At 36.2% G+C, this 26547-nt stretch overlaps 4 protein-coding genes across 5 annotated transcripts; 3 read left to right on the forward strand and 1 right to left on the reverse strand.

Moving 5' to 3' along the window:
• The first annotated feature begins 203 nt into the window (after positions 1–203).
• On the forward strand, positions 204–1414 carry LOC125476427 (receptor-like protein EIX2). The gene is made up of 2 exons (XM_048582605.1): positions 204–782; positions 1206–1414. The coding sequence occupies exons 1-2, from the start codon at positions 230–232 to the stop codon at positions 1412–1414; spliced, it is 762 nt and encodes a 253-aa protein (XP_048438562.1). The 5' UTR covers positions 204–229.
• Positions 1415–1510: 96 nt separating this feature from the next.
• Positions 1511–3637, forward strand: LOC103953344 (receptor-like protein EIX2). The gene has a single exon (XM_009365089.2). The coding sequence runs from the start codon at positions 1511–1513 to the stop codon at positions 3245–3247; it is 1737 nt and encodes a 578-aa protein (XP_009363364.2). The 3' UTR covers positions 3248–3637.
• Positions 3638–4407: 770 nt separating this feature from the next.
• Positions 4408–7247, reverse strand: LOC103953253 (proteasome subunit alpha type-4). 2 transcript variants are annotated; one of them, XM_009364988.3, is made up of 2 exons: positions 7095–7247; positions 4408–5297 (listed from the first exon to the last, which is right to left on the reverse strand). In XM_009364988.3, exon 2 carries the CDS (start codon positions 5284–5286, stop codon positions 4534–4536), a length of 753 nt encoding a protein of 250 aa, XP_009363263.1. In that variant the 5' UTR covers positions 5287–5297; positions 7095–7247; the 3' UTR covers positions 4408–4533. The 2 variants fall into 2 exon arrangements, with proteins under 2 accessions (XP_009363263.1, XP_018504445.1); XM_018648929.2 differs by lacking the exon at positions 7095–7247 and adding an exon at positions 6859–7011.
• Positions 7248–20698: 13451 nt separating this feature from the next.
• Positions 20699–24007, forward strand: LOC103953252 (receptor-like protein EIX2). The gene is made up of 2 exons (XM_048582592.1): positions 20699–23176; positions 23243–24007. The coding sequence occupies exons 1-2, from the start codon at positions 20869–20871 to the stop codon at positions 23809–23811; spliced, it is 2877 nt and encodes a 958-aa protein (XP_048438549.1). The 5' UTR covers positions 20699–20868; the 3' UTR covers positions 23812–24007.
• Positions 24008–26547: the final 2540 nt, after the last annotated feature.

The following is a 26547-nucleotide window of genomic DNA, read 5'->3' on the forward strand; positions in this document are numbered from 1 at the left end:
CACGCTCTAAAGACTTTGATTCCTAAACTTTACATGGTTTTGCTAATCTAGTCAAATTCAGTGGACTTGCAAGTGGCAAACATGTAAAATGGGCTGCCCACTTGAAATCGGGCGGGTGACAATTTGAATATTGATTTTACACTTCCCTAACTTCCCCATAAGTATTCGGTCATCATGCTCAGTAGCCACCAGCACGAAAGAAAGCAAAGAAAACTCGATTTTTACGACAATGTATAGCTTTGCAAATTTATGCAATCCTATCCATCGCCTCAGTATTGCTCCCTATTTCCTTCTTTTGCTTTTGGTCTCTTCCTACAAGCAGAGTAGTACTAAACTCTCTTTCTGTTTGGCTAGTGATGAACTTTCAAGCACTGTAAAAACAAAGTCATGCATTGACGAAGAAAGACAAGCGCTTCTTATCTTTAAACAACATCTTGTTGATCCTTCTGGTAGGCTTTCCTCTTGGATGGGTCACGATTGCTGTCGATGGGAAGGAATTTCATGCAACAACAGCACTGGTCGTGTCGTGAAGATGGACCTCCGGGATCCATATCCATATACCCAATATGATATCGAGTGGAGCGAGTCGGCTCATGAAAGGTCTCGCTTGAGAGGTAAGATAAATGCATCTCTGTTGAGCTTGAAGCATTTAAATTACCTGGACCTAAGCGATAATGATTTTCAAGGCAATCAAATTCCTAAGTTCTTTGGGGAGCTTGAAAGTTTGCAGTATCTCAACCTCTCGTCTGCATCATTTGAGGGAGAGATTCCCCCTTCTCTTGGTAACATGTCAAGCCTCAATTTTCTTGATCTTGGGTGGAATCAACTCTCATCTTCCAGAAACTTGAATTGGCTGTCTCACCTCTCTTCTCTAAAATACCTTAATCTAAATGGCATTGACCTTAGGAGCACAGGAGGCAGTTGGGCGTATGATATTTTTGTGCTTCCTTCATTGTTAGAGTTACACTTATCTTCGTGCCTAATTGAAAGTCTTCCACTCATCTCACTGCAACACATTAATTTGACATCACTTTTAGTCCTTGATTTGTCACAGAATCATATAAAAAAATTTGCATTTCATAGTTGGCTTTTTAATCTTACCAACCTCATAACACTAAATCTATCCTTTAATGATTTGAGTGATACCTTCCCAAGTGAATTTGCAAATTTCAAATCTATGAAATACCTTGATTTATCTGAAACAGGTTTAAAAGGTCAAATTCCCAAAGTCATTGGAAATTTATGCAAGCTAAAGTTTTTGAGTCTTACCCAAAACAATTTTGATGGGGGAATGGAAGAGTTTTGGAAGTCTTTCTCAAATTGTCCAAATAATACATTAGAGTCACTAGATTTATGTTATTGTGGGATGCAAAGCCAACTGCCGGCCTCCTTAGGAATGTTTAAAAGTTTGTAGAATCTCAAACTTGGAGGAAATCATTTGTGGGGCTCAATTCTAGATTCCATTGGAAACTTGTCATCCTTGAAAACACTAGACCTCTCTGATAATGATATGAACGGCACCATTCCAGAAAGCCTGGGACAACTCTCGGAGCTTGTTTTCCTATTTCTGTCTGATAATTCATGGGAAGGTAATCTGACTGAAGCCCATTTCATAAATCTTACCAGATTACAATATTTTCTAGTAGGAGACAAAAAATCCCTCATTTTTGACGTGACCTATGATTGGGTTCCTCCCTTCAAGCTCCACATAATTGAGATCATAAACTGTCGGGTAAGTCATGGTTTTGGGGTATTGCTTCAATCTCAAACTGAACTGATCGATGTCACTCTTAGTGGTAATGGAATATCTGAAGATTCCATACCAGAGGAATGGTTGTTGAAGATATCTTCCCAACTCATCTTTCTAGACTTATCTTATAACCAATTTCGTGGAAACTTTCCATCCCATTTGAAATTTCCAAATTTAGACACCATTGATTTGAGTCATAATAAGTTGAAGGGCGCACTTCCACTTTGGTGGTCCACTAATTTCTCTATCCTTTCTCTTGAAAGCAATTTATTTTCTGGGCCAATTCCCTCCAATATTGACCAATTGATGCCAAATTTAAACATTCTCTCTCTTGCTGAGAATAATTTGAATGGCACTATTCCTTCCTCGGTTTGCAACATGCGAAAATTGGAAGTCTTGTCTCTAAGAAGCAATCAATTTTCTGGAGAATTCCCTCATGCAAGGAGTGTGGAGAGCCATATGTCGATTCTAGATGTTAGTCAAAATAATCTCTCTCATAATATTCCCACTTCATTGGGGTTATTAAGTTCACTGCAAATATTAAGGCTCAACAACAACAATTTTGGCGGTGAAATTCCTGATTCCTTGCAAAATTGTTCTAGCTTGATGAGTATTGATCTTGGAGACAACAAGTTATCTGGCAAAATACCACAGTGGATAGGAGGATCAAATGTACACATGTTCTTTATGCTACGATTACGGTCCAACTATTTGAGTGGACATATTTCCCAACAACTGTGCAATCTTCAGCACCTTCATATCCTTGACCTTAGTAACAACAACCTTTCAGGTACTATTCCCATGTGTTTGGAGAATTTGACTTCATTGGTGGATGATCCAGATACAAACACTATTACTTTTGGTGAGCAAGCCACACTCACGCTAAAAGGAAGAGAGCTTGATTACAACACGACCCTAGGTCTTGTAAAGATCATTGATCTTTCATCAAATAATTTAGAAGGTGAAATCCCTGAAGAAATAAGCAGCCTCATTCTGTTGGGCACTTTAAATTTGTCCATGAATCAATTGACTGGAAAGATCCCCTCCAAGATCGGAAACTTGCGTTGGCTCGAAACTCTTGATCTCTCACACAACCGCCTCTCGGGACCGATTCCTCAAAGCTTGTCATATTTAACCTCTTTGTCCCACTTGAACTTGTCTTACAACAACTTGTCTGGAAGAATTCCTTGGGGAAACCAGCTTCAAACACTCAATGATTCGTCCATTTATATGGAAAATCCATTGCTATGTGGGACTCCTCTCTCAACTAAGTGCCTTGGTGATGACACTTTCCCAGCTAAGGATGCACAAGACAAGAATGAAGATGGAAATGATGATAAGTTGTGGTTTTATGTCAGCGTGGTACTTGGCTTTATCGTAGGCTTTTGGGGCATTTGTGGCACATTGGTCTTAAAGACATCATGGAGGTATGCTTATTTTCAATTCTTTGACAACATCAAAGATAAGGTAGCACTAGCAATTGCAATGAAAGATTGAAAGTGGCTTGTTTCCAAAGAATGTTTTATGAGATTTGATAATACTATGATAATCTGATGTTTTTTCCTTTCTACTTTGTGTTTTTGGTACTTGTAATTTATGTATTGAATAAAAGAATTCTACCACTTGTACTGCATCAAACAATGGTTCTCTATTATCTTCGAGCGATTCATTTGCCGACATTCTTTCTTGGGGTCCGGTAGGAGCTTGTCCTTTTTAAGAGGCTTTGAGTTGCCATTTGTTCTCTTTCATTTCAGATGGGATTCATTGCAATCTAGGGATCAAACACAAGTAAAAGAAATAGAGATAATGAGCTTAAATTATACTGCAAAGGTAAAATACTACCTCAATCAAAGATTCCACGCGACGTCTCATCCTTGTATGCATGAAAACCTCTGAACACTGCAAAACAATATATACAAAAACATAATGAGATCAAACAAATGAAGAAATACATATATATTAATCAGTGAAGACATATATAGGACGCTTCCAAGCTGCAATCACAGTCAATAAGTTACAGACGGACATAACATAAAAGTTGCGCGGGACAAGGACTAACAGCATGAAAAAGTTGGTCCGCCATTACTTATAAAAGTTGTGCGGGACAAGGACATTACAATATCAAATACAGAAATACATACATATTAATCAGTGAAGACATAGTACACTTCCAAGCTACAACCACAGTTGGTAAGTTGCAGACGGACAGGGAAAAAAAAATTGTGCAGGACTAGGACTAAAAGCATGAAAATGTCCAACATTACTTATAAGTTATAAATGAAGTCTGCTGGTGAACAATGTATGCAGGCAACGAACTTACCCAAGTTGAATCACCGGAAAGAAGGCAAATCAATATTGGACACTTGTAAAACTATAAAGTAATCAAAGTATAAATCATACGCCTAACGGTCTCCAAATTGAATGAAATATTTTCTGGATAAGATATCAAATAAAATATTTTGTGGATAAGATTTTAGAATATGAAAGCATTCAGATTATCCTCGCAATACAATGAAGGCATCGTTTTTATTTTTTACCCAGAGTGTCGCTTCGCGTTGTACTGTTGTTAACGTGTTAGATTCCTATGCCTAAGTTCCATGGGAACGTATTTTGAAGACCAAATTCCATCGATCTTTAATACTAGAATTCAGAAGGAATTGTAGCAAAGCCAAAATCCATCATATGTTTTGAAAGAAAGTCATACAAAGTGATGAAACATACAATTCAAATGTTGTAATGCCAAATCATATTCTGAAAATCACGTCTAATTATAACAACGAAACCTAAGAGGCCTCGGCGGCAGGTTGAGTCACTCCACTCTTCACCAACAGTTTGCTCAGCGCATCTGGCGAGCACACCTGGTACTTCACTTTACCCGAAGGCAAGACAAAGACTTCCGCCAACTCAAGCTTATCGGATGTCAGACTAGTGCTGTCCATTGTCTTGCTGAGCACCTTCAGTGCAAGCTCAACTGCCTCTTCTCTTGTTATTTCATCCTTGTAGTCCTGCTTCAGCATTGACTGTGCTGCCTGGTTGTTTGCCCCAATGGCTGCAGCCTTCCAACCGCCATAGTTTCCACTTGGGTCGCTCATGTACAGCTGAAAACCGTAGTTTTTGTCCCAACCTGCAAACAGGAACGAAACACCAAATGGACGGAGCCCACCAAACTGCGTGTAGCCTTGTTTGGTGTCACAGAGAGACTGGACTAGTTGCTCAACTGGCATTGGCTCTTGGTAAGCAAATGTGTAGCGCTGTGCTTGGACCCTGGCTGTGTTAATCAGGATGTTGGCATCAGACATTATCCCAGCCACGGCACATGCAACATGGTCATCAATCTTGTACATCTTCTCTGTTGATGTAGAGGTCTGAAGGAGCTTGGAAGTCACCTTCTTTTCACCTACCAACACAACTCCATCTTTCGACAATATCCCAATTGCGGTCCCCGCATTTCCAATGGCCTCCATAGCATACTCAACTTGGTACAAACGACCTTCAGGAGAGAAGATCGTCGTGCGGCTGTCATACCTTCGAGACATTTGATATCACACTGGAAGAATTACAATGAAATTGAATCAATAAAAGCCCATAAGAAGTATCAATGGCAATTATCAAAGTTTTTTATAAGAACATGGAATTAAACGAGTCAGGAATGCATCAAATAAACAAGTCATCCTCTAGAAACAATAGAAATACGTAATTGAACAAAGAAATCATTAACCATAAAAAATAAATAAAAAAAATAAAATAAAAATTGTATTAGAAGAAAGGAATAACACTATTGAAGTGGCTCTTCAAATTAACCGTACAGTGGAAAGGAAGAAAAGAATAGTTCTTGCAGGTTCCAGTTAATAAAGTTAAATTATTAAGACAGAATATACATCAGTAACATCACTGAGTTCCAAACTGGACTTGAAGGGGTAAACTTTCAACAAAGTTGTCGTATTTAGAAATAATGCATAAAATACTGAAATTCGCTGCAAGTTTTTGTAGCTGCATTTTCAATCTAGCTGCAAAAAGCTCCTGTTCACATTATGCTGCTTCAAATCCAGTTGTTCCCTATAGCTGAATATCAAGGTTCCAAACAAAATTGCATACATAATGGCCTTAGCATGTATCGATAAATTTTCAATATGTGGCAAGATTTCCACCCTTTTTTCTGTTTTGATGGATTGGGAATACAGAAAATATTGTTGCGTGTCTGCAGATATACCAACCTCCTAACAAACAAATATAAATAACACTTCTTGTATCGTCCACTTTGATGTTATTATCTGCAGCGATCACTAATACATGCAGTAAGAAAGTTACTATCTACTCCTTTAAGAGAACTGCTCAACTACAGGGCCCACTGTTCACGTATTTGCCAGAGTCAAACAAGTCTTACAGCAGTAGAAAAACCACAACAATTTCCACATCAATAAAGATAATATAATGTAATCCTTCAAAGAAACATCTCGACACAATGGACAAGGCTACTAGGTCAATAACTAGCAGAATTTAAGTGTAGACTACTTCTGAGTACAATTTGAAAAGGAAAAGAACAGAACCAGACCCATAACCAATAAACCTGATATTAGCAAATTTATGAGAAGATTTGAATTTAAACCTGAAAACTATATAAATTGTTCCCAGTATCCAGGCTAAAATCCTATACCTTAATTACAACCATAGCTTATTTCCAGTCTTTTCTGACTCTAACTTCCTACCAAAACTATCGGGAATCGATAAAAAATACTACAAGTCCTATTGCAGTAGAAAATTCCTACTAATTTCCACATCCAATGAAGATACTGTAACTTAACCATTCAAGGAAACACATTGAATTATATTTAGCACCGTCGGCGAATCAGAAAAACCGACAAGCCTACTAGGTCAAGAACAAGCAAAGTTTACGCATTCAAAGTCCAACGGAAAGCATTGGAATTAGAATCACAACCAATAAACCCGATATTCGCTAAACATACGAGAAGATTCTACTTCAAAACCATAAAGATGAAAATTTGATCTCGTTAACAAGGCTAAAGTGACGAAATTCTCAGGAAAGATCAAAATACTATCAATATATGACCTTGAAAAATCAGAAAAGAACAAAATGCTTCATCTTTTACCTTATTCGACTTCTAAAAACGCTGAAGAAAAGAACCCAGAAAAAAAACTGTCACTAATTCCTCCTAAACGGCGAGTAATTGGACTGATTGAAAACAAACAAACGGTACCCAGCTGGGGTTTTCCTCGCTCTCTAGAACCCCAAAAATTTAAGCACGAATCAACCATGAAAAGTAATGCGTATGTAAATTCACGACACAAAATTCAAGTAATTTACACAAAGAGAAGAGAAGCGGACCTGAATGGGTAGATCTTGAGCAGTAGGGTATCGGAGATAGTCCGAGTAGCAGCAGCTGTGTTCGTATCTCTCTCTCTCTCTCTTGTTTTGTCTTGCGCAAGAGGTTAGTGCTCATCAGTCAATCTGGGCCGTTGCTTTAAAACAGGACTTGGATCAGCCCAAATTTATACCCGAACCTTCGGTTTTCGACCCGTTATGTCTTATTTAAGAGCCCCCTTTTCTAGATCACCTGGATTTTTTTTTTTTTTTTTTCCCTTGACGGTCGAATTTTCCTTCATATAACGGTGTATTTGTGAGTGAATAAACTGATATCGAATTTTTTAAAAATTAAAATTTGAGACTTCTATTACTTAGCACTATAATTTAGTTATATTCTTTTTTATTTGCGTGTGAGAGGTTTTAGCTTCGATTCTCGTCAAAGACGAATTCGAACAACATTATTTCTAGTCCATTATGAGACTAAGCACATCTCTTTCTCTTAATGTAAATAATATCATTTAGTAAAAAGAATATGAGATTTTTTTACTTACAAAATTAAGTAAAAAAAGTGTTAGGACTGTTGCTTTTTTTGGAAGTGAAATAGTGAGATTTTTTAAAATAAAATTAAGTAAAATAGTGAGATTTTTTTTTAATGAGAAACCCCAGAGCATTTTTTTTTTCTTCAATTTCTACTCTTTTACTTCATTTTTTTTTTCAAACAGTTTTCGAAAGAGATCCTTGTAGTATTTGTAAACTCCGACTTGAAGAGATCCTATAAGAAAGTGTTAAGACTGTTGCTTTTTTTTTTTCATTTTTTTTTTCCCCTTCTCTATTAAGTTGTTGCCAAGTAATACTTGGGATGCAAGTAAGGTTACTTGAATTCTTGTAATCCAAATACAACTAGGACAAGTAAATATATCCTAACTCGGAAGAAAATCATGAACGGATTCTTCCTCTCCAACAAATTTGATTGTGTTAAACTCATTTTTCAAGTCTGTGTGCGGTCTAGGTCTAGTAGTATTTCTCTTCACTTGTAAGTCTATGTTCGATTGATAGGATCCAAATCTCTAAGCCCTTAATCAACATGCCTGCAAGTAACACAGAGAATAGAGATGAAGAGGGAAGGAAGAGAGAGAGCAGAGTTCCTGAATTGTTTTTGTTTATATTTCTAGTGTGTAAATTCTCAATCTCATTACAAACCAAAGAGCAAGTGCTCTTATACACGAAGAGTGACTACTGCCAGCTGGCACTTCTAACAAATTCTCCTAATCACAATCCTATGTTCATAACATTTTGATTCTCGCCAGAAAAGAATTTGAACCACCTTATTATGGCAAGCTAGTGTGAGAGGGCCTAGTTCACAACCTCACTCCCTTAATGTAAAAAATATTGTTTGTTTAGGGGAAAAAAAAAAGTTTGAGTTAGTGCTACTAAACTGATCAACTACATAAGTTCGAGCTCAAAATTGAATAAAATTTTGGAACTAGATTGGGCAAGGGTGTGGTAGCCCGTGCTACACTGCAACACATGGGTAATACTTGAAAGCCCCAATAGTAAATTATCGTAGTATACCGTTCTTCTAAAAAATTAATATAATATCATGTGAACTGTTAGTTTACGCATCAAATATTTCACTAACATTTGCTTAACCTTTTGTGGAGTGGGGATAAAAAATAATACTATCTGTTGTGATATTATTCTTGCCCTACGTTTTGTTTGATCGACTTTGTGAAATAAGTACATCTTGCGCCTTATGAATTGGCCTTGTACCATTACTAAAATCATTACATGCATGGTTGTATATCGGAATGATTTTTACCAAACTAGGGAAGATTGAATGGAGCATTGGCTAGATTTGAATAATAGATAATTGGGTGAATGATTTTATGCTCTCATTGTCAACAATACAAGATATATATACAAATACAACATTCAATCACACCTACTTCTAAGGCTAAGAATCCGTGATCCACCTTTGGTGGGATTTGACCTAAACTAAACGGTGGGATTTCATCTAGACTAAATCAGGAAAGTAAATATTACAAATATATTACAAAAGATAATTCTTAACACTCTCCTCAAGTTGGAGAGTGAATATCATGAAGTCCCAACTTGTTGCGTAGTGTCACAACCTGATCTTTCTCCAAGGTTTTTGTGAAGACATTTGCCAACTGGAAGCGTGTTGGCACATATGAAGTACTAATCATTCCAGCTTGTAGTTTTTCCCGAACTATGTGACAATCTATTTCAATCACAATTCTAAAAATTCTCATCTAGGCAGCGGTAGGCAGTTGATCATCGCCCTGATTAGTCCCAAGCATTTGAAAATTAAGAAAGTGTGTCTAGACCTGCTTGGGCATCCGCCTAGCCTACCTAGGTGCCCACCTAAACTCATCCAGGTCATGATTCTCATTTAGATAGAATATCGATAACTGTCACTTTATATTTTATTTTTGTAAATTGTTATTAACACTCCAAAAATCTCATTTGGTACTCCAAACTTTCTATATTTAAAAAGAAAAATACAATTGTAAGGAGTGTTGAATGAGATTTTTGGAGTGCTAATAACAATTCCCTTATTATTTTTTTCAATAAAATGAAAGATACTTGTTGAATACTTGGATGAACACTAATTATATGTTTGTTTCACATGTTTTCAATATGTTCTATTACTTAAGTCTTTATAATATACATGTCATTTTATTTTGCAATATATATATATATATATATATATATATGCACACACACACACACACACACTCACACACACAATTATGTGTTTTTTAAAGTATAAATAGACACTTATTTATAAAATATAATAAATTTACTTAATCCACCTAGTCCACCTAGGCCACTGCCTTGACTCCGCCTAGCCACTTAGGCGTTAAGTCCCAGCCTAACTAGCACCTAACATCTTTTAGAACCTTGATTTTAATGTGTTTCATACACTCATGGAAAACAAGATTTGTTGCAATATGCAAAGTTGCATGATTATCACATAACAATGATGTAGGAGCTCTTTGTGGGACTTTTAAATCCTATAATATATAGCGCAGCCAAGTGAGCTCCAAACATGTGTTAGCCATATATAGCTTGATATTCGGCTTCTGCTAATAGTCTAGAAATAATGGTTTGTTTCTTAAAGTTCCATGAGATGGGATAGTTTTCAAGAAATACACAACATCTAGTAACTGAAGTGGTACGACAACCTCCCCAATCTGAATCACAAAAGTGTTTGGCACGGGTTATTCAACAAAGATGCAGTGTTTGGTACGAAGATCAAATTTGTCAGTAGGATGAACACCAGTTGCATAACATAAACAACTAAATACTTTCAAGTGATCAAAGGATGGTGGACTGTTGTATAACATCTCAAAAGGTGACTTGGTGGATAAGAGTGGTGATGGTAGGCAATTAATGAGGTAGACATCGGTTAAGACACATTCTCCTTAGAAAGAAAGGAGTAAGTGGGATTGGAACAATAAGGCTCTTGCTACATGAGAATGTGTCAATGTTTGCATTCGGCAACATGAAAAAAAACCTAGACCCATTGTCGACCCTAATGGCTTTAACTTTGGCAAGAAATTGAGTACAAGCAAAAGCAACAAAAGATTATAAAAGATATTGAGTTGTAGATTTATGTTGCATAAAAAATACCCATGTGCATCTTGTAAACTCATCTACAATTGTAAGAAAGAAAAATGTTCCTGAATGTGTGGGAACTTTGTGTGGACCCCAAATATCACAATGTAACAAATCGAATGGAGCATGGGTTGATATAGAACTTAAAGGAAATGAAAAGTCTTGTTTGTTTTGCCATGGGTCAAATATTGCAATTATTATCAAAAGAAATATTTTTTTGAAGATGGTATGGAGTCATCAATTTGAGACGAGAAGGCAACAGGTGACCAAGTCGCATATGCCACAAATTGGATGGCTACAAAACTTGATATGAGACAGGTGTCCTCTGTAACGAAGAGAAGTAATAGAGATAACTATGTTGTTTACCTAAACCAATCATCTTTTCGTAGCCAAGTCCTGCAAGACATAGAAAGTGGGCAGCAAAAGGACACGGCAGTTTAAAGAATTAGTAAATTTACTAGCAGACATAAGATTTAAGCGGAAAGAAGGAATACGTAAAACTTTGTCTAAGGTGATATCTAAGTTGAAAGGTACGGTGCCAGTGGAATTAATTGAGACTGTAGATCCAATGGGTAAATTAATAAAGGAAAACTAATGAAAATGGTTTGAAAATTTTGAGTTTTAACGATAAGGACAAAATAAAGAGTAAAGTGAATAGTATCATGATTGACTTTTTGGTGTGAAAATATGATTTTTCATTAAAGTGAACAGTACTGCGAGTTTTTCGTTAAAACTCCCAATTAATAATGGGTATTGAGCAAGATTCTTTCTTGGTGAAAAGCGTAGAATTAGAAATGATGTGGTCACTGGACAGTAGCTTCACTATCAAAAATCCAGGGTTTAATGAAGGCATAATTAATTGAGACATTTGTAAAAGATGACAGACCTGAGGCATTTGCATAAGAATTGTTATTACTAAAGACACGATTTGTATTTATTATAAATATGCCATGAACAAGTTGTTGAAGCTTCTTTGCAGAAAGCCCATTTAATGGGTTCAGTTGTGAAGATTGTGAATTGGAGAACTGGGACGGCGCTTGAAAGCTTTGGACTGCTGGCCACAATGGGCTGGACGTGCAGAGGCATTTGCTGCGTTGGCAGCTTGTAAGAAGGCAGGTGCCTTGTGGTCCTCGCTGGCAGCTTGCGTTGGCTGCATTTGTTGGCATCATGTGCTGGAAGCATGCTTTGGCATCATGCTACGATGATGATCTGCTGATGATGATAATGATGATACACTTGCTGATGATGCATCTGATGGTCAGCCCAATAAAAGTCTGATCACTAATGGCTTAGTCAACTATGCATTTTAAGTGGTGGAAAATTTTTGAGAATTGGGTTTCGTCTTTTCTTTGGTAGTGTTTGATTTGATATGGTGTTTGAAAATTGAATTTTGTTGAAAATATTGGTATTGTTATGAATGTTGAAAATATTGGTATTGTTATGAATGTCCACGCATAGATTTTTCAATGCTCACAAATGTGATGTATACTTTAGAAACAAAAGGATCGTATTTTCAAAGTCATGTGATGTAAATTTCAAAATGTAATAATGCGAGTTGCTCTATAAATAGAGCACTCGACTGCAATCAAAATACAGAGAAGAAAGGAAAGATAAATAACATCAGTATCTATTTCTCCCACTTTTATTAGTTATTCCCTTGAGTTATAGTTATAGTGTGATATTTTACACCTGCTGCGCTCCTGTCACTAGTAAAGGTTATCTCTCTAACTTTTACCTATCTATAACAAATTTTGAGTTTTATGGCAAGGGAAATTTTTTGAGAATTGGATTTTGTGCTTAGTGGGAGAATTTGATTTGACATGGAGTTTCTGGGAAAAGAGAAATCAGGCATTTAGACCATCTTCAACCAAAGGGTTCAGAATGTCGAAAATCTTCTCCAACAGAGGGCTAGGCCAAGGAGCTCTGGGCCCCATTGGACAAAGAAAGGCTAAAGGGCCAACCAACTGGCACAACTCAGCCAGCCAACCAGCCCCGGGCTGGCCATAATTTTCATTATTTTTGTTGGTTATATTCGACAGAATTGTACTTATTCCTGTCATTTATATCCGAAATGAATGGTAGGCCTTTTTTTTTTTTTTTTTTGAACAATTCTATTTTTTTCCTTTAACTTCCTAAGCCATTATACAACATTAAATTAAATCAAGTAACATGAAACAACATTAAACAACATTAAATTTAAGTAATAAATTAAATCCAGTAACATGAAACAACATTAAATTTAAGTAATAAATTAAACCATAGGGTCAAACATAATTTACTTAAATCAAGTAACAAAGATAATTCTTAAGATGATTAGATCAAGTGATCAACTGGTTTTCCTTACCGGCATTTAATTTTTAGGGTTTTTGTGCTCGCGTTTATGACTCGGGACTGTGGAAGTAATTGAAATATCAAATTGTTGGTTATTGTTTGATCCTTTAAAATCGATGACTGGCCGGAATAGAGTGAAATACGGGGTGGTTTGACATTTGGCATAGAATCTGTAGAGGATCAAATGGGAAGGAAAATGAATTTCCAATATCAAGATCATGTTAATTTTGCCCTAAATTACTACAATAATCAAACCACATAAAAATTTATGGCAAGTTGGGATTAACGATTGGTAAGTAGCTCACTCACAGATTCTCACATTTTCCAAATTCTGGATGTGGATGTGCAAGTCGAACATTTTTAAACGTAGAGAGGAGTTACACAAAATATTATTATTGCATAGTCTGGCAACGCAAATTTCTAGCCATGCGGATTATTGAATTTATTGGTTATTGGGTGTTGCAATGTCACATTAAGCACGTCCTAGACAGGGCACTCCACTTGTTATGGGCTCATTTAGTACACATAATTGAATTGAAATGAATAACATGCTAAATCAAAGGTACATCGAAAGGAGAAAATATAAATTTATGACCACCTAGATGATCGAAGATGGATTACTCATGAAAAAAATATATCCATTTCTGTAACGACCTGTCCCCAAACTTTACTGTTTTTATAATTTTAAAACGTAAAATTACGAAAATGCCCTTTGAGGTAAAAATGTTGACTTTTGTTAACCATCTTGTCGTGTCACGTAAGATTCGTTTTCTTGGTGTATCTTTGTAGCACTCATTGCTACGAACGCGTGGGTGTGAGCAAAATTGAATTTGGAGCTCAAACAAAGATTTTACGGGACTCAGAATTATAAGGGTATTTTGGTAATTTTCCAATTGAAGATATTTCCCTATCAGGGACCACTGGGGTGGTGACACGTGGAAAATTTGTCCCCATTTTTGTTGTGTTCCTTTCCCTCTCCCGGGATCTCTCTCGATCTCTCTCTCTCCCTTATTTTTCTAGGAGGCATATTGTCTGCCTTCCTATTTGGGTGCCCTTCCCATCCCCTTCTATTTGTGCGGTTACGGTTAAGTCATGTCAATATTTTATATTCTCATTGCTTTTTGTCTTATTATCTCTATAAAAAAAATCAATATAAAATGTTGACGTGGCTTAACCGTGACCGTACAAAATAGGAGGATGGGAAGGGCACCCAAACAGAAGGGCAGACAATCTGCCTCCATTTTTCTGTCACCCTTTCTTTCCCCTGAGCACACCTATGGACCCCCTTACTTCCATTCTCTCTAAGCAACACCCACCATCATTGTCATCATCTGTCATTTTTTGCGAGAACAGCCGAATCACCTACTTGCTCCATGCTTCGCAACAAGTCACCCACAACCATGATGTTCCCTTAGCAACCATCTATTTCTCATTCACTCTGCAACGCGAAGAGACAGCACCACCACCACCTAACCTCTTGAACTCCGGCTTGTTCTCCATGATTCTGGCCAAGGTGAGCCTCGAGTATGTTATAAATCTTATACATTCGTCTTCGTAGTTCGATTTTGAGTATGCTTGTGTGTTTTGGAATGGTGTTAGGATAGAAAATAGCTTAGGGAAACTAATTCCCAAATTCCGAAGAAGTCTGAAGGTTTGCAGACCTTTTCCAGCCAACTATGGCCACGACTCATGTTCCATTTAGGTATATTTCTATTTCTTACCTCGTGAACTTCATTTTGGCTTTTGAATCTTTGAATTTGGTTGAGAAATGAGTTTGTTATAGCCATTTAAATTTTTCTGGCCACTTCTCTGCGATTTCGGCTTTCTCCTTCATTGGCTCCGGTGACCCACAAATTTTATTGAGTTAAACTCGACTTGCAGCCCACTAGCCAACCCAACCCAATCGGATCCAACTAAGCCTAATCCATTAACTGGCCTAATCCAGCTATCCACAGCGGCTGTAACGCCCCTGACCCAAAAATTTTATTTCATAAACTAATTTAAGTGATAGGCCAAAATTAAAGTCTTGTTTAACTAACTACCGTTAATCACAATTCTGTATTTAAATTTCTTAATCACTCACAAAATCTATAACCTATTTTTACTTACCAAAAACATAAGATTTAATTTTCAAATAATTCACCATAATTTCTTTTTCTTCCCTCAAATTTCCAACAAAAGATCAATCTCAATTATATTAGGCTGCATCTAACCCCTGTTAGACTGTCTACGTACTCTTGATGTGAGATCAAACCTTTTGTAGTTCACCATTCATCCTTTTATCCATTTCTGAAAACATTCTAGTAATGGAAATATTCAACATTAGCTTTCACAATTGAATCACAACACATGAGTACCAATTATGGATTAAAAATATCAAAATCTGCATGAAAAGGCAGCGTTGCTCACTAGCCACGCGCCGCCATAGGTGGCGGTTTCCGAGGAACGGAAACCTAATTTTCCCTAACTCTAAAAATTACCAAATTTTATAGGTGAGTAGAGTTCAATACGAGGAACAACTTTCATGCCTGGGCCGAAATCCAATTTGTCCGGAAAGTGGTCGGATTTGCCTCAAACCCGCTGGAATTCTAGAATTTGGGTGGCTTCGATTCGACTTCTTCGGTGCTCCGCTGCCTTTACAACTGATTGGGCTTTGTTCCAGGGATCAAGGGGAGTCTAATGATGGTAGAGATTGATGAGATTTGCTTCAGAAATGATGGATCGCCACCACGGACCCTCGGCACACGCGTTATCGTTGTTCGCCATTTTAGTGAAAATTCATCGGGTTTTGGGTGTAAAAGCAAGAAGGAGGGTCGTGAAATTGATTTTAAAGGTTTCTCGGTGTAATTCATTGAAAATTTGGCCGGAAAATCATTGGATTCCATGGTCTCCGGCCGGGTCGGGTCGTAAGGCAGAGTGATTCCGTGTTTCTCCCCCATCTCCCGTCCCCTCCTTCCCCCTTTCTCCATTCGTCACCCTCCTTCTCTCACCCTTTTTCCGATTGGTCCTCCCTCCTCTTCTTCTTTCTCACATCTCTCCTTTTCCTCCTCTTCTAAACCCTAGACCTTTTTTATTTCGAAGCCTCTAATTTCTTCGTTTCAACTCCGATTTACAAACGGTTTTTGCTCACGCTTTCGTAAGGTCGAGCTCTATCCAATTATATTAAGAAATACAATAAAATATATGAGGATAAAATACGTCCTCGTAAAATTACATTTAGTCAACTAAAGGCATTTTTGTCTTTTCTACTTATCGATAAATTTTTCGACGTAAATCATAATAAATCTTGGAAACAAAATTCTAAATTTTATCTAATCAAATTTTCATAACCATAAATCTATTTATTCTCGATTTACTCCACATATTCATATATATATATATATATTTAATTTGCAGGGTATTACAGCGGTGTCGACAGTTTTTCCAATGAACCAACTTGGCGCGTGCGGTGGCGCGTGGCCTTCCGGGCAGGCATGGTAGTAAGTGGTGGAACCTGAGGTCCCTCCTTAGGTTTTTCGACATGTTGGATCTGAATGCATTGTCCTTTCCCAAATTCTGTTGTTTCAGTAGAGTTTTATTAAATGTCCTCTGTTTGTCTTGTGTTTAGGTGCTGTAGATTGGAAGTGACACCATCCTCACTAGTTCGAGTGGATTACGGAGATGGAATACTGTGAGTGGACCCCTTCTAAACTTGCATGTTTTTATAAAATATTAGGCTTGCATGCATTGCATATTTCATGAATAAAGCATGATTTATAATGTCTTTTTACGGATTTCTATCATAATTTCTATATTTATGATATGCGGAGAAATTATGATTATTTAAATTTCTTTTACGAGATATTTACGATTTATCGAATTTATGTTTTATGAAAGGTTATAAATTATTGGATTTTCATATATGGAATTCTATGGATTTGCGGATAGGATTGATTTATGGTTTATGAACATGAATTATCATGGATTGATGAGATAAGGGTTTGAGCTTTTGAGCTCCGGATTTGAGATGAGATTTTGAGTTATGTTTTCGGTACTTATCTAGTGAGTTATCATACAACACATCCACACAGCAGTGGTATGTAGACGTCTATGGCCATATGATACAATTGAGGATATCTACATATATATTTATTCTCTAGCGTAACCCAGAGTCGTACAGCTTCACCTTCGTGTGATGGGGCTTACCATGTTTCTTCACTGGCGTAACCCAATGTCATACAGCTTCACCTTCGGGTGATGGACCATGGTTTCTTCACTATTGTAACCCAATGTTGTACAGCTTCACCTCTAATAATGGTTATGCCTTCGAGCCACTATGATATCCCTAGTGAGTACAGTATTGACGAGATTTACAAAGTTACCTTTGGACGGCGATAACACCATTATTGAGCATCGTTTTATACGTACATGTTTTATGAATGTTTTCATGGCATGTAGAGTTTTCGAAAAACTACTATGTAGTACTATATATGTGTTTTCAAAACAGGAGGTTAGTATGTTCAAAAATAAAATAGTTTTCTTATTATTAATATTATTATAAACTTGGTCTACTCACCTTTTCTATTTTGCACCCCTTTCAGGATTTAGATTTGAAGCACACAATCCTGGCATCAGGGCACTCTCGCTTAGGTACCTTCGAGTCTCCTCTATGTAGGACCCATTCCTCGGTTAAATTTTTTTTATGATAATTCCTTCACATTATTCTTGATTAGTTGTATGCTCTAAACACGATTTTGTATTGATATAACTCTTTCTAATGACATATTTCATTAGTATGCATGTTTAAAAATGGTTTCGTCACCCTCAAGTGTCGGTCAACATGTGCCAATCCTGGTATTTAGGGATATTGGGGTTGGGGCGTGTCAATTTCAATAAATGGTAGTATTAAAAATAATGAAATTAGTCATATCTAAACCTTTTCTAATCCCTTCCAAATAAAAATTCACTTTCATCTTCAATTTCAATATACTTTGAGGAAAGGATCCTCTCCGGATCCCTTCCTTTTAATCAGCCAAGTCCAGGGATCCGGACCATTGAAATTTGATCCAGCAGCTAAAGTTATTATAACTTTTAAAGTGGGCCCCTATTTGTAGCCGTTGGATCAAATTTCAATGGCCTAGATCCCTAAACTTGGTGGTTTAGGAGGAAGGGATCGGGAGAGGATCATTTTCCATGCTTTGAAATTTGAGAGTTCTGCATTCCAATCCAACCATGTGTGTCAAATAAACCTACGAATGAGTCGAAAATCTCACATATAGGCCTAAAATTTTTCGAAATACAATTACCAAAATGTAAGGTTCTTCTAACCGGAAGTTTTTTTGAGTTATGTTTGAAATTTTTTTATTTCAGTTTTTCCCAACAAAAGTCCTAACAACTTAGAGGCTCTAAATTGACATATTGTGATATGTTACACGATGTATAACATGTACCCTTTATTATCATCTCTACTGTCATTGTTATGTCTGCAGCCCAACAACCACACTTCTTTATATTGGCACCATAACAACCATTGCCCTCGTTACTGTTGTCGTCATCACCACTCACACTATCATGTCCATTTTTTGCAATTACACACAATTACATCATTTTACATTAAATTTATCAAACGCTTTTACACTGTTTTTCATACTCACAACACTTTTAAATATACAATTTATCAACGCTCAGCTACTTTATTTTGTAGTTGATTATTCTTAAAGCATAGCAGAAATAAGATTTTTTTTTTTTAAGCATAGCAAAAGCAGTTTTTAAAAAAGCATAAGCAATTCTTTTTCTTTTTCTGTCCATGCGTTAATTTTACATGGGTAAATTTTATTTAGAATCATCATTTATGTAGCATAAACAGTTCATTTAAGTAATCAATTTATGTATCCTCTTATCTTCTTTTGTGTAATTTTATATTCACATATTTTGTTTGATATAAATATGAAAGACTTTGGATGCGGTCCCTAACTATCAAACTTGTTTTATTGAAACCTTGTTGATATTTAATTTTTTATTGAAGTCCAAGACATTAATGTAATCATGTTTTTTTTTTTTATGTAGGTTGTTATATTTTTTAAATTAAAAATTGAAATTTGTAGTTGTTTATATTAATAAGACTTTAAATAAAACCCATAATGTGTGGGTTTAAAAATAATAAAAGATAAATTATACCCTAAGTATCTTGCGCGCGCGCGCACACACACACACACATATATATATATATATATGGGTACATTCTCAGATCAAAACTTGTACCACCACACACACACACACACACAGACACACACACACGAAAAAAAAATAGAGGCTTAATAACATTAGTAAATTTCTTCGATTAAACTTGATATGAATACATTCTCAAATCAACGAAAAATAATGTACCCGTACCATCACACCCACACACACACACACACACACACAAAGGCTTAATAACATTAGTAAATTTCTTGGATTAAACTTGATATGGATACATTCTCAAATCAACGAAAAATTATGTACCCGTGTAAGTTTAAAAAAAATTGAATGGATTTTATATTAAAAAGGGTACATTTAAGATTTTAAAAAAATTAAAACTCTTTTTATAAAAATTTAATGGGTAGAAACTTATTCTTTCTTTTTTTTTTCTTTTTTCCTTTTTTTTTTTTGGAAAATGTTTTGAATTGAAATTAATTAGGAGTTTAATAAAGGTGTGAGTATTAAAATCCTAAATCAATGACTATTTTTCATTTTAAAAAATTATGTAAGTTACATGTAAATTCATTAATAAATTAAGGTTAGGGACTTTTATCAAAATCTAAAAATTAATAAGGTTTCAGTCAATGAACATTAGTAATTAGTGACATGATACTAATTTTTCCTATAAATATGTATGAACTAAGTTTATATGTGGTAGAATAAGGGCACCTAAAGTAAGGGAAAAAAAGACAATTAGAGTGGTATCAACTAAGGCATGCTATAGTTTCCAAATGGCAGGTTTTGAAAGCAAATCCTAAAAGACTTCATTTGCCATCGCAAGTGTAAAACACAAACACAAGCCCGTAGTTCAAATACAACAGTGAAAAATAAAATGGAACTTTGTACATCTGTTCTAGTCATGGTTGTGGTTATATATAATTTGTTGTCCCTAAATAAGACTCTTTATGGACTATTTCCCCCTCCCTCTATTCTCTCTTTCAATTCCACGGCTAGCCATATGGATTTTCCACCAAAGACTAATTGGTGTGCCAAGATTTCCATGGCTAGCCATCTTATTCATGGATTCATTATCATCTACTCCTACACGGCTTCATTAGAATTCAGAAATTCCATAGAAAAATATCTGTATCTTTCGTTAGTGAGCAACAAATAAGAAAGTGACTAGTGTGACAATGATGATTTTGGAATGTTAATAACAATTCCAATATTTAGAAAGAAAAAAAATATATCTAATGATTTATGAGTTCAATACATCATGTTTGGCAGAAAGATGGATATTCCTAGCTCATTATTAGACAATTACTTATTCACAAACCTCCTATTGGGGCAAATAGTTTTCATTTCCCATCTCATGGAAAACCTATTTGTAAATAACGACACAACAGCCCTATTCAGTTTGAGACTCACAGCATGTGTGATGTAGGCGATGGACTTGTAAAAGGGGTTGTGAACGCCCGCCATTGAACGCCCGCCATTCAGTTCAGTTACACTTTTTTCTTCTCTCTCAGACGAATGTCGTTTTCAACTCCCCAGCCTACATCTATGATCTATTCCTATAAATTTTGGTGTCGCACTAATTTAGAGCTAAACATCATCACCAGCAGAGCAAAGCAAAGCCAAGAAAAGAAAATTGTATGTGATAATGGATAGCCACTATCACCTCGGTATTGCTCGCTATTTACTTCTATTGTTTTTGGTCTCTTCCTACATGCAGACTACTACCAATCTCTGTTTCTGTTTGGACGGTGATGAACTTTCAAGCAGTGTGAAAACAAATTCATGCATCGACGAAGAAAGACAATCACTTCTCATCTTTAAGCAACACCTTGTTGATCCTTCTGGTAGGCTTTCCTCTTGGGTGGGCCGTGATTGCTGTCAATGGAGAGGTATTTCATGCAACAACAACACTGGTCATGTCGTGAAGATGGACCTTCGGAATCCATATCCGTATTCCATTTCCGATGACCAGTGGGAGTACGAAGCTTATCAGAAATCTCTCTTGGGAGGTAAGATAAATGCTTCTCTGTTGGGCTTGAAACATTTAAATTACCTGGACCTAAGCAAGAATTTTTTTCATAGCAGTCAAATTCCTAAGTTCTTTGGGGAGCTTAAAAGTTTGCAATATCTCAATCTCTCCTTTGCGTCATTTGGAGGAGAGATTCCCCTTTCTCTTGGTAACCTGTCAAGCCTTAACTTTCTTGACCTTGGGTGGAATCAACTCTCATCTTCAAAAACTTTGAATTGGCTTTCTCACCTCTCTTCTCTAGAATACCTTAATCTCAATTACATTGACCTTAGCAGCACTGGAGTCAGTTGGGCGTATGATATTTCGATGCTTCGTTCATTGTTAGAGTTACACTTGTCTTCGTGCCACATTGAAAGCATTCCACTCTCATTGCAGGGAATTAACTTGACATCGCTTTTTAATCTTACCAGCCTCATAACTCTTGATCTATCCGAGAATAATTTCAATGGTCCTTTTCCAAATGAACTTGCATGTCTCAAATCTCTGGAATACCTTGATTTATCTAAAACAGGCTTAAAAGGTCAAGTTCCCAAAGTCTTTGGAAATTTGTGCAAGCTAAAGGTCTTGAGTCTTTCTGGAAACAAAATTGATGGGAGGGTTGAAGAGTTTTTGAGGAGTTTCTCAAATTGTTCTAATAACCCATTAGAGTCATTAGATTTGTCTAATTGTGAGCTGGAAAGCCAAATGCCGGCCTCCTTAGGAATATTAAAAAGCTTGCAGCAGCTCAACCTTTGTGGAAACTATTTGTGGGGCTCAATTCCAGATTTCATCGGAAACTTGTCATCCTTGGAAACATTGGACATCTCTAATAATAAGATGAATGGCTCAATTCCAGATTCCATTGGAAACTTGTCATCTTTGAAAACTTTGGACCTCTCTTTTAATACGATGAAAGGTTCTATTCCACAAAGTATGGGACAACTCACTCATCTACTTTCTCTGCGTCTGCATGGTAATTTATGGGAAGGTATTCTAACAGAAGCCCATTTCCTAAACCTTACCAAATTACAAGATCTGCAAGTAGGAAACAAAGACCGACCCATGTCCCTCGTTTTCAATGTGGCTTATGATTGGATTCCTCCTTTCAAGCTCCACACAATTGAGATCATAAACTGTCAAGTAAGTCTCGGTTTTTGGGTATGGCTTCAAGCTCAAACTAAATTGTCTTATGTTATTCTTCGTGGTAATGGAATCTCGGATTCCATTCCAGAGGAATGGTTGTTGCAGATATCTTCCCAACTCATCCAACTAGACTTGTCTTACAATCAATTTCGTGGAAACCTTCCATCGCATTTGAAATTTCCAAATTTAAATTCTATTGATTTGAGTCATAATCAGTTGGAGGGCCCACTCCCACTTTGGTGGTCCACTAATGTCTTTTCTCTTGATCTTGAAAGCAATTTATTTTCCGGACCAATTCCCTCCAATATTAACCAAATGATGCCTAATTTGAAAACTCTGTATCTTTCTGAGAATCATTTGAATGGCACTATTCCTCCCAGTGTTTGCAATATGGAGCAATTGAAAATCTTGTCCCTGAGGAGCAATCAATTTTCTGGGGAATTCTTTCGTGCATGGAGTGTGGAGAGCAATATGGTGTTTCTAGATGTTGGTTACAACAATCTCTCTGGTAATATTCCTAGTTCATTGGGGGTATTAAGTTCACTTCGAATATTAAAGCTCAACAACAACAATTTTGGCGGTGAAATACCTGATTCCTTGCAGAATTGTTCTAGTTTAGAGAGTATGGATCTTGGGGACAACAAGTTAACTGGCAACATACCTCTATGGATAGGAGGATCAAATTCATCCATGTGGTGTATGCTACGATTACGATCCAACTATTTCAGTGGACATATTTCCCTACAACTGTGCAATCTTCACCACCTTCATATCCTTGACCTCAGTCACAACAACCTTTCAGGTACTATTCCCATGTGTTTAAATAATTGGAGTTCACTGGTGGACGATTCCAATACAAACTCTACAGGTTATATTGAGCAAGCCACACTAACACTAAAAGGAAGCGAACTTGTGTACAACAAGACTCTGATGTTGGTAAAGAGCATTGATCTTTCATCAAATAATTTACAAGGTGAAATCCCTGAAGAAATAAGCAGCCTCATTTTATTGGGTACGTTGAACTTGTCCAAGAATCAATTGACTGGAAAGATCCCCTCCAAGATCGGAAACTTACATTTGCTTGAAACTCTTGATCTCTCACACAACCACCTTTCAGGTCAAATTCCTCAAAGCTTGTCATCTTTAACCTCTTTGTCCCACTTGAATTTGTCTTGCAACAACTTGTCTGGAAGAATTCCTTTTGGAAACCAGCTTCAAACGCTCAATTTTTCGTCCATTTATATGGACAATCCATTGCTATGTGGTGTTCCTCTCTCAACTAAGTGCCCTGAAGATGACAATTTTACCGCTAAGGATGCAAAAGACAAGAATGAAGATGGTAACAATGATATATTGTGGTTATCTGTCAGCGTGGTACTTGGCTTCATCGTAGGCTTTTGGGGCGTTTGCAGCATATTGATCTCAAAGACATCATAGAGGTATGCATGTTTTCAATTCTTCGACAACATCAAAGATAAGGCAGTACTAGTAATTGCATTGAAAGTGGCTCGGTTCTGAATAATGTTTTTTGAAGTTTGATTGTACTATATATATGTGATGTTTTTTCTTTCTACTTTGGGTTTTTGATACTTGCAACTTATGTATTGAATAAAAGAACTCTAGCTTTCAATTATGTATTAATCTGCAACTAATAAAAAACTCTAGTTTGTACTTATCAATCGCATAATACCAGATATGTATGCGACGTTTGTGCATTCAATGTTGCACTACAACAAAATAACACTTAGTTCATAAAGTAGATAAGCGCACGTATATATTCTCTTCTTTTACACTTATAGAGAAATAGCTTAAATTATACTGGAAAGGGAAAATACAACCTCAATCAAGTATTCCATGCGATGTCTCATCCTTGTATGTATGAAACCCTCTAAACACTGCTAAAGAATATGCACAAAATTAGATTGAGATCAAACATGTCAAATGAAGAAATGCATATATATATTAATCAGTGAAGACATAGTACACTTCCAAGCTGCACTCACAGTCATAAGTTATAGACGGACAGAACAAAAAATTGAGCAGGACAAGGACTAACAGCATGAAAAAGTTGGTCCAACATTACTTCTAAATGAAGTTTAGAAAAACTGAACGACAAGCTGTAAACAAGAGTAAATCAGAAAGAGCAAAAACATATACAACAAAGAAAAATAATCTTACTTCCTCATGCACATAAGATACCAACTTTATACAATTTTCATATCCTACCATTGTAGGAGTTTGAGACCCTCTTGTCCCACATTGGTCAACAGTATTTTTTCACTAACCTTTATATAGGCTTATTCCTTTTTCTTAGTAATTAGAACTTGGACCATTTGGAAATGGATTAAGGGTTTGAGCCTTATGGTTGTGTGGATTAGGCTTGATGATTATACTATAATATTAATATTAATTAATCAAGACAAGCCCCTTGGGGCACTTGGGGCTAAGGAATTAAAATTAATCTGATCAATTAGTTTTAATTTCGAATTAAGTTTTTAATTAAATTAATTAAAAACGTTTTAATTAATAGACACAACTCTTTGGAAAGAGTTGGGGCACTTGGGGCTAAGGAATTAAAATTAATCTGATCAATTAGTTTTAATTTCGAATTAAGTTTTTAATTAAATTAATTAAAAACGTTTTAATTAATAGACACAACTCTTTGGAAAGAGTTGTATAGCTTCAGATACATCCAAAAGGTGTTTGAAGAGGTATGAAAGAGCCTATATAACTGGAGTCCTCAGTTCTATAAAAAAATCATCTTTTTCTTCCCCCTTGTCTTCTGTACAAATTTCTAGAGAGTAAACATATAAAGCAATTTGCTAGAGTTCTATAATCCAGTGCGGGTTGTAGAATTAGGTAGTTGTATCCTGGTCGAGCAGACGTTGTAGAACCACAAGCACACGAGTGGGATGGAAATACTGTTCGAAGGACATAGCGTTTGCGCTAGCCTCTACCTTCAATTCATTCAAGTTAGTATCATTTTAATTTTTTGTTACTATAACATAATTGCATTCTGTATTACCAGTATTTTTGAATAATAAAGTATAAGTATTTCGGTTCTGTATTTTTGTTATTTTATTGTTTCCAAATTGTTTTCCAACAACCATATCCAGTCATCTATAGAAAGTAACAAGTTTAGGTGAAAAGGGTCACACCTTAACATGATAACTAATATTGCAAGTGGCCATTTACCACCGCGGTGGAAAGGTGTTGAACTCTTACATGATGGTGTGGGTTCAAACCTCATCGGTCGCTAATCTAACATCTAATATAACCAAATCTATCGTTTGACCAAAAAAAAAAAAAAACATGGTAACTAACATTAGCATGGTGTTCGGTTTTATCAATGAACTAGTTTAGAATATTGCTAGTATCAGAAATAAGTAAAAATAAACAAAAATGCCATATATAAATCATCCTCACTTGCATTGCAAAATGCCTCTTTCTTCTCTCTTCCAATCCCTTTCATCAGTTATGATTTATTTTCCACAGATAGCGATCTCATCCATGCATCATTATCATCTACTCCTACGCGGATTCACCAGAATTCGAAAAATTCCATGGAAAATGTCTTGTAATCCCCATTAGTGAAAGCCAAGTAAGACAGTCTAGTCCCCCTCCCCACTTGCACGTTCCCTTCGATTTCATGGTGTGACAGCGTTGGCATTTGGCATTTAATTTCATTTTTTTTCTAGTCAGGACGTGTTTCAAACACAATAATAGACCGTGGAAAGTTATACTTTGAGTATTCCAAACCCAATAATACATCATGGAACGTTCTCCTAATCTCAATTACAATTCGACCAGCAAACATATATTCATACCAAAATCATCAGTATATACAACCAATAAAGTCATACACCCTTCCATTATTGCTTCAACTACGTAAGTAAAAAAACTTACCTATAACTTACCGTCGGACTGAACTTTTATGCAAGGAGGAATGACTCTTTGCGAGTAAAGAACTTGACTACCTCATCGGGCAGCAGTCTTGCAATTTGCAAACCTGTAAATTACAATCTTAGTAACCTGCCAAGTCCAAATTTTCTTGATCTCGGGTTGAATTATGACTTATCTTTCAGAAACTTGAATTGGCTTTCTCACCTCTCTTCCCTGTAATATATTAATCTCAATTCCGTTGACCTTCGCAACACAGAAGTCAGTTGGCCA

The sequence above is a fragment of a genome, unplaced genomic scaffold (assembly GCF_019419815.1).
Source record: "Pyrus x bretschneideri cultivar Hongxiangsu unplaced genomic scaffold, Pyrus_bretschneideri_v1 Contig19, whole genome shotgun sequence".
In the NCBI taxonomy this organism is placed as follows: domain Eukaryota; kingdom Viridiplantae; phylum Streptophyta; class Magnoliopsida; order Rosales; family Rosaceae; genus Pyrus; species Pyrus x bretschneideri.

Bases quoted from the DNA above. Each gene is read 5' to 3' on its own strand.
- LOC103953344 (XM_009365089.2), top strand. From the start codon at position 1,511: ATGAACGGCACCATTCCAGAAAGCCTGGGACAACTCTCGGAGCTTGTT.
- LOC125476427 (XM_048582605.1), top strand. From the start codon at position 230: ATGTATAGCTTTGCAAATTTATGCAATCCTATCCATCGCCTCAGTATT. The intron at 783-1,205 runs GTAACATGTCAA...TATCTGAAACAG, and splicing joins AGAGATTCCCCCTTCTCTTG to GTTTAAAAGGTCAAATTCCC.
- LOC103953253 (XM_009364988.3), bottom strand. From the start codon at position 5,286: ATGTCTCGAAGGTATGACAGCCGCACGACGATCTTCTCTCCTGAAGGT.
- LOC103953252 (XM_048582592.1), top strand. From the start codon at position 20,869: ATGGATAGCCACTATCACCTCGGTATTGCTCGCTATTTACTTCTATTG. The intron at 23,177-23,242 runs GTACTATTCCCA...CAAACTCTACAG, and splicing joins CAGTCACAACAACCTTTCAG to GTTATATTGAGCAAGCCACA.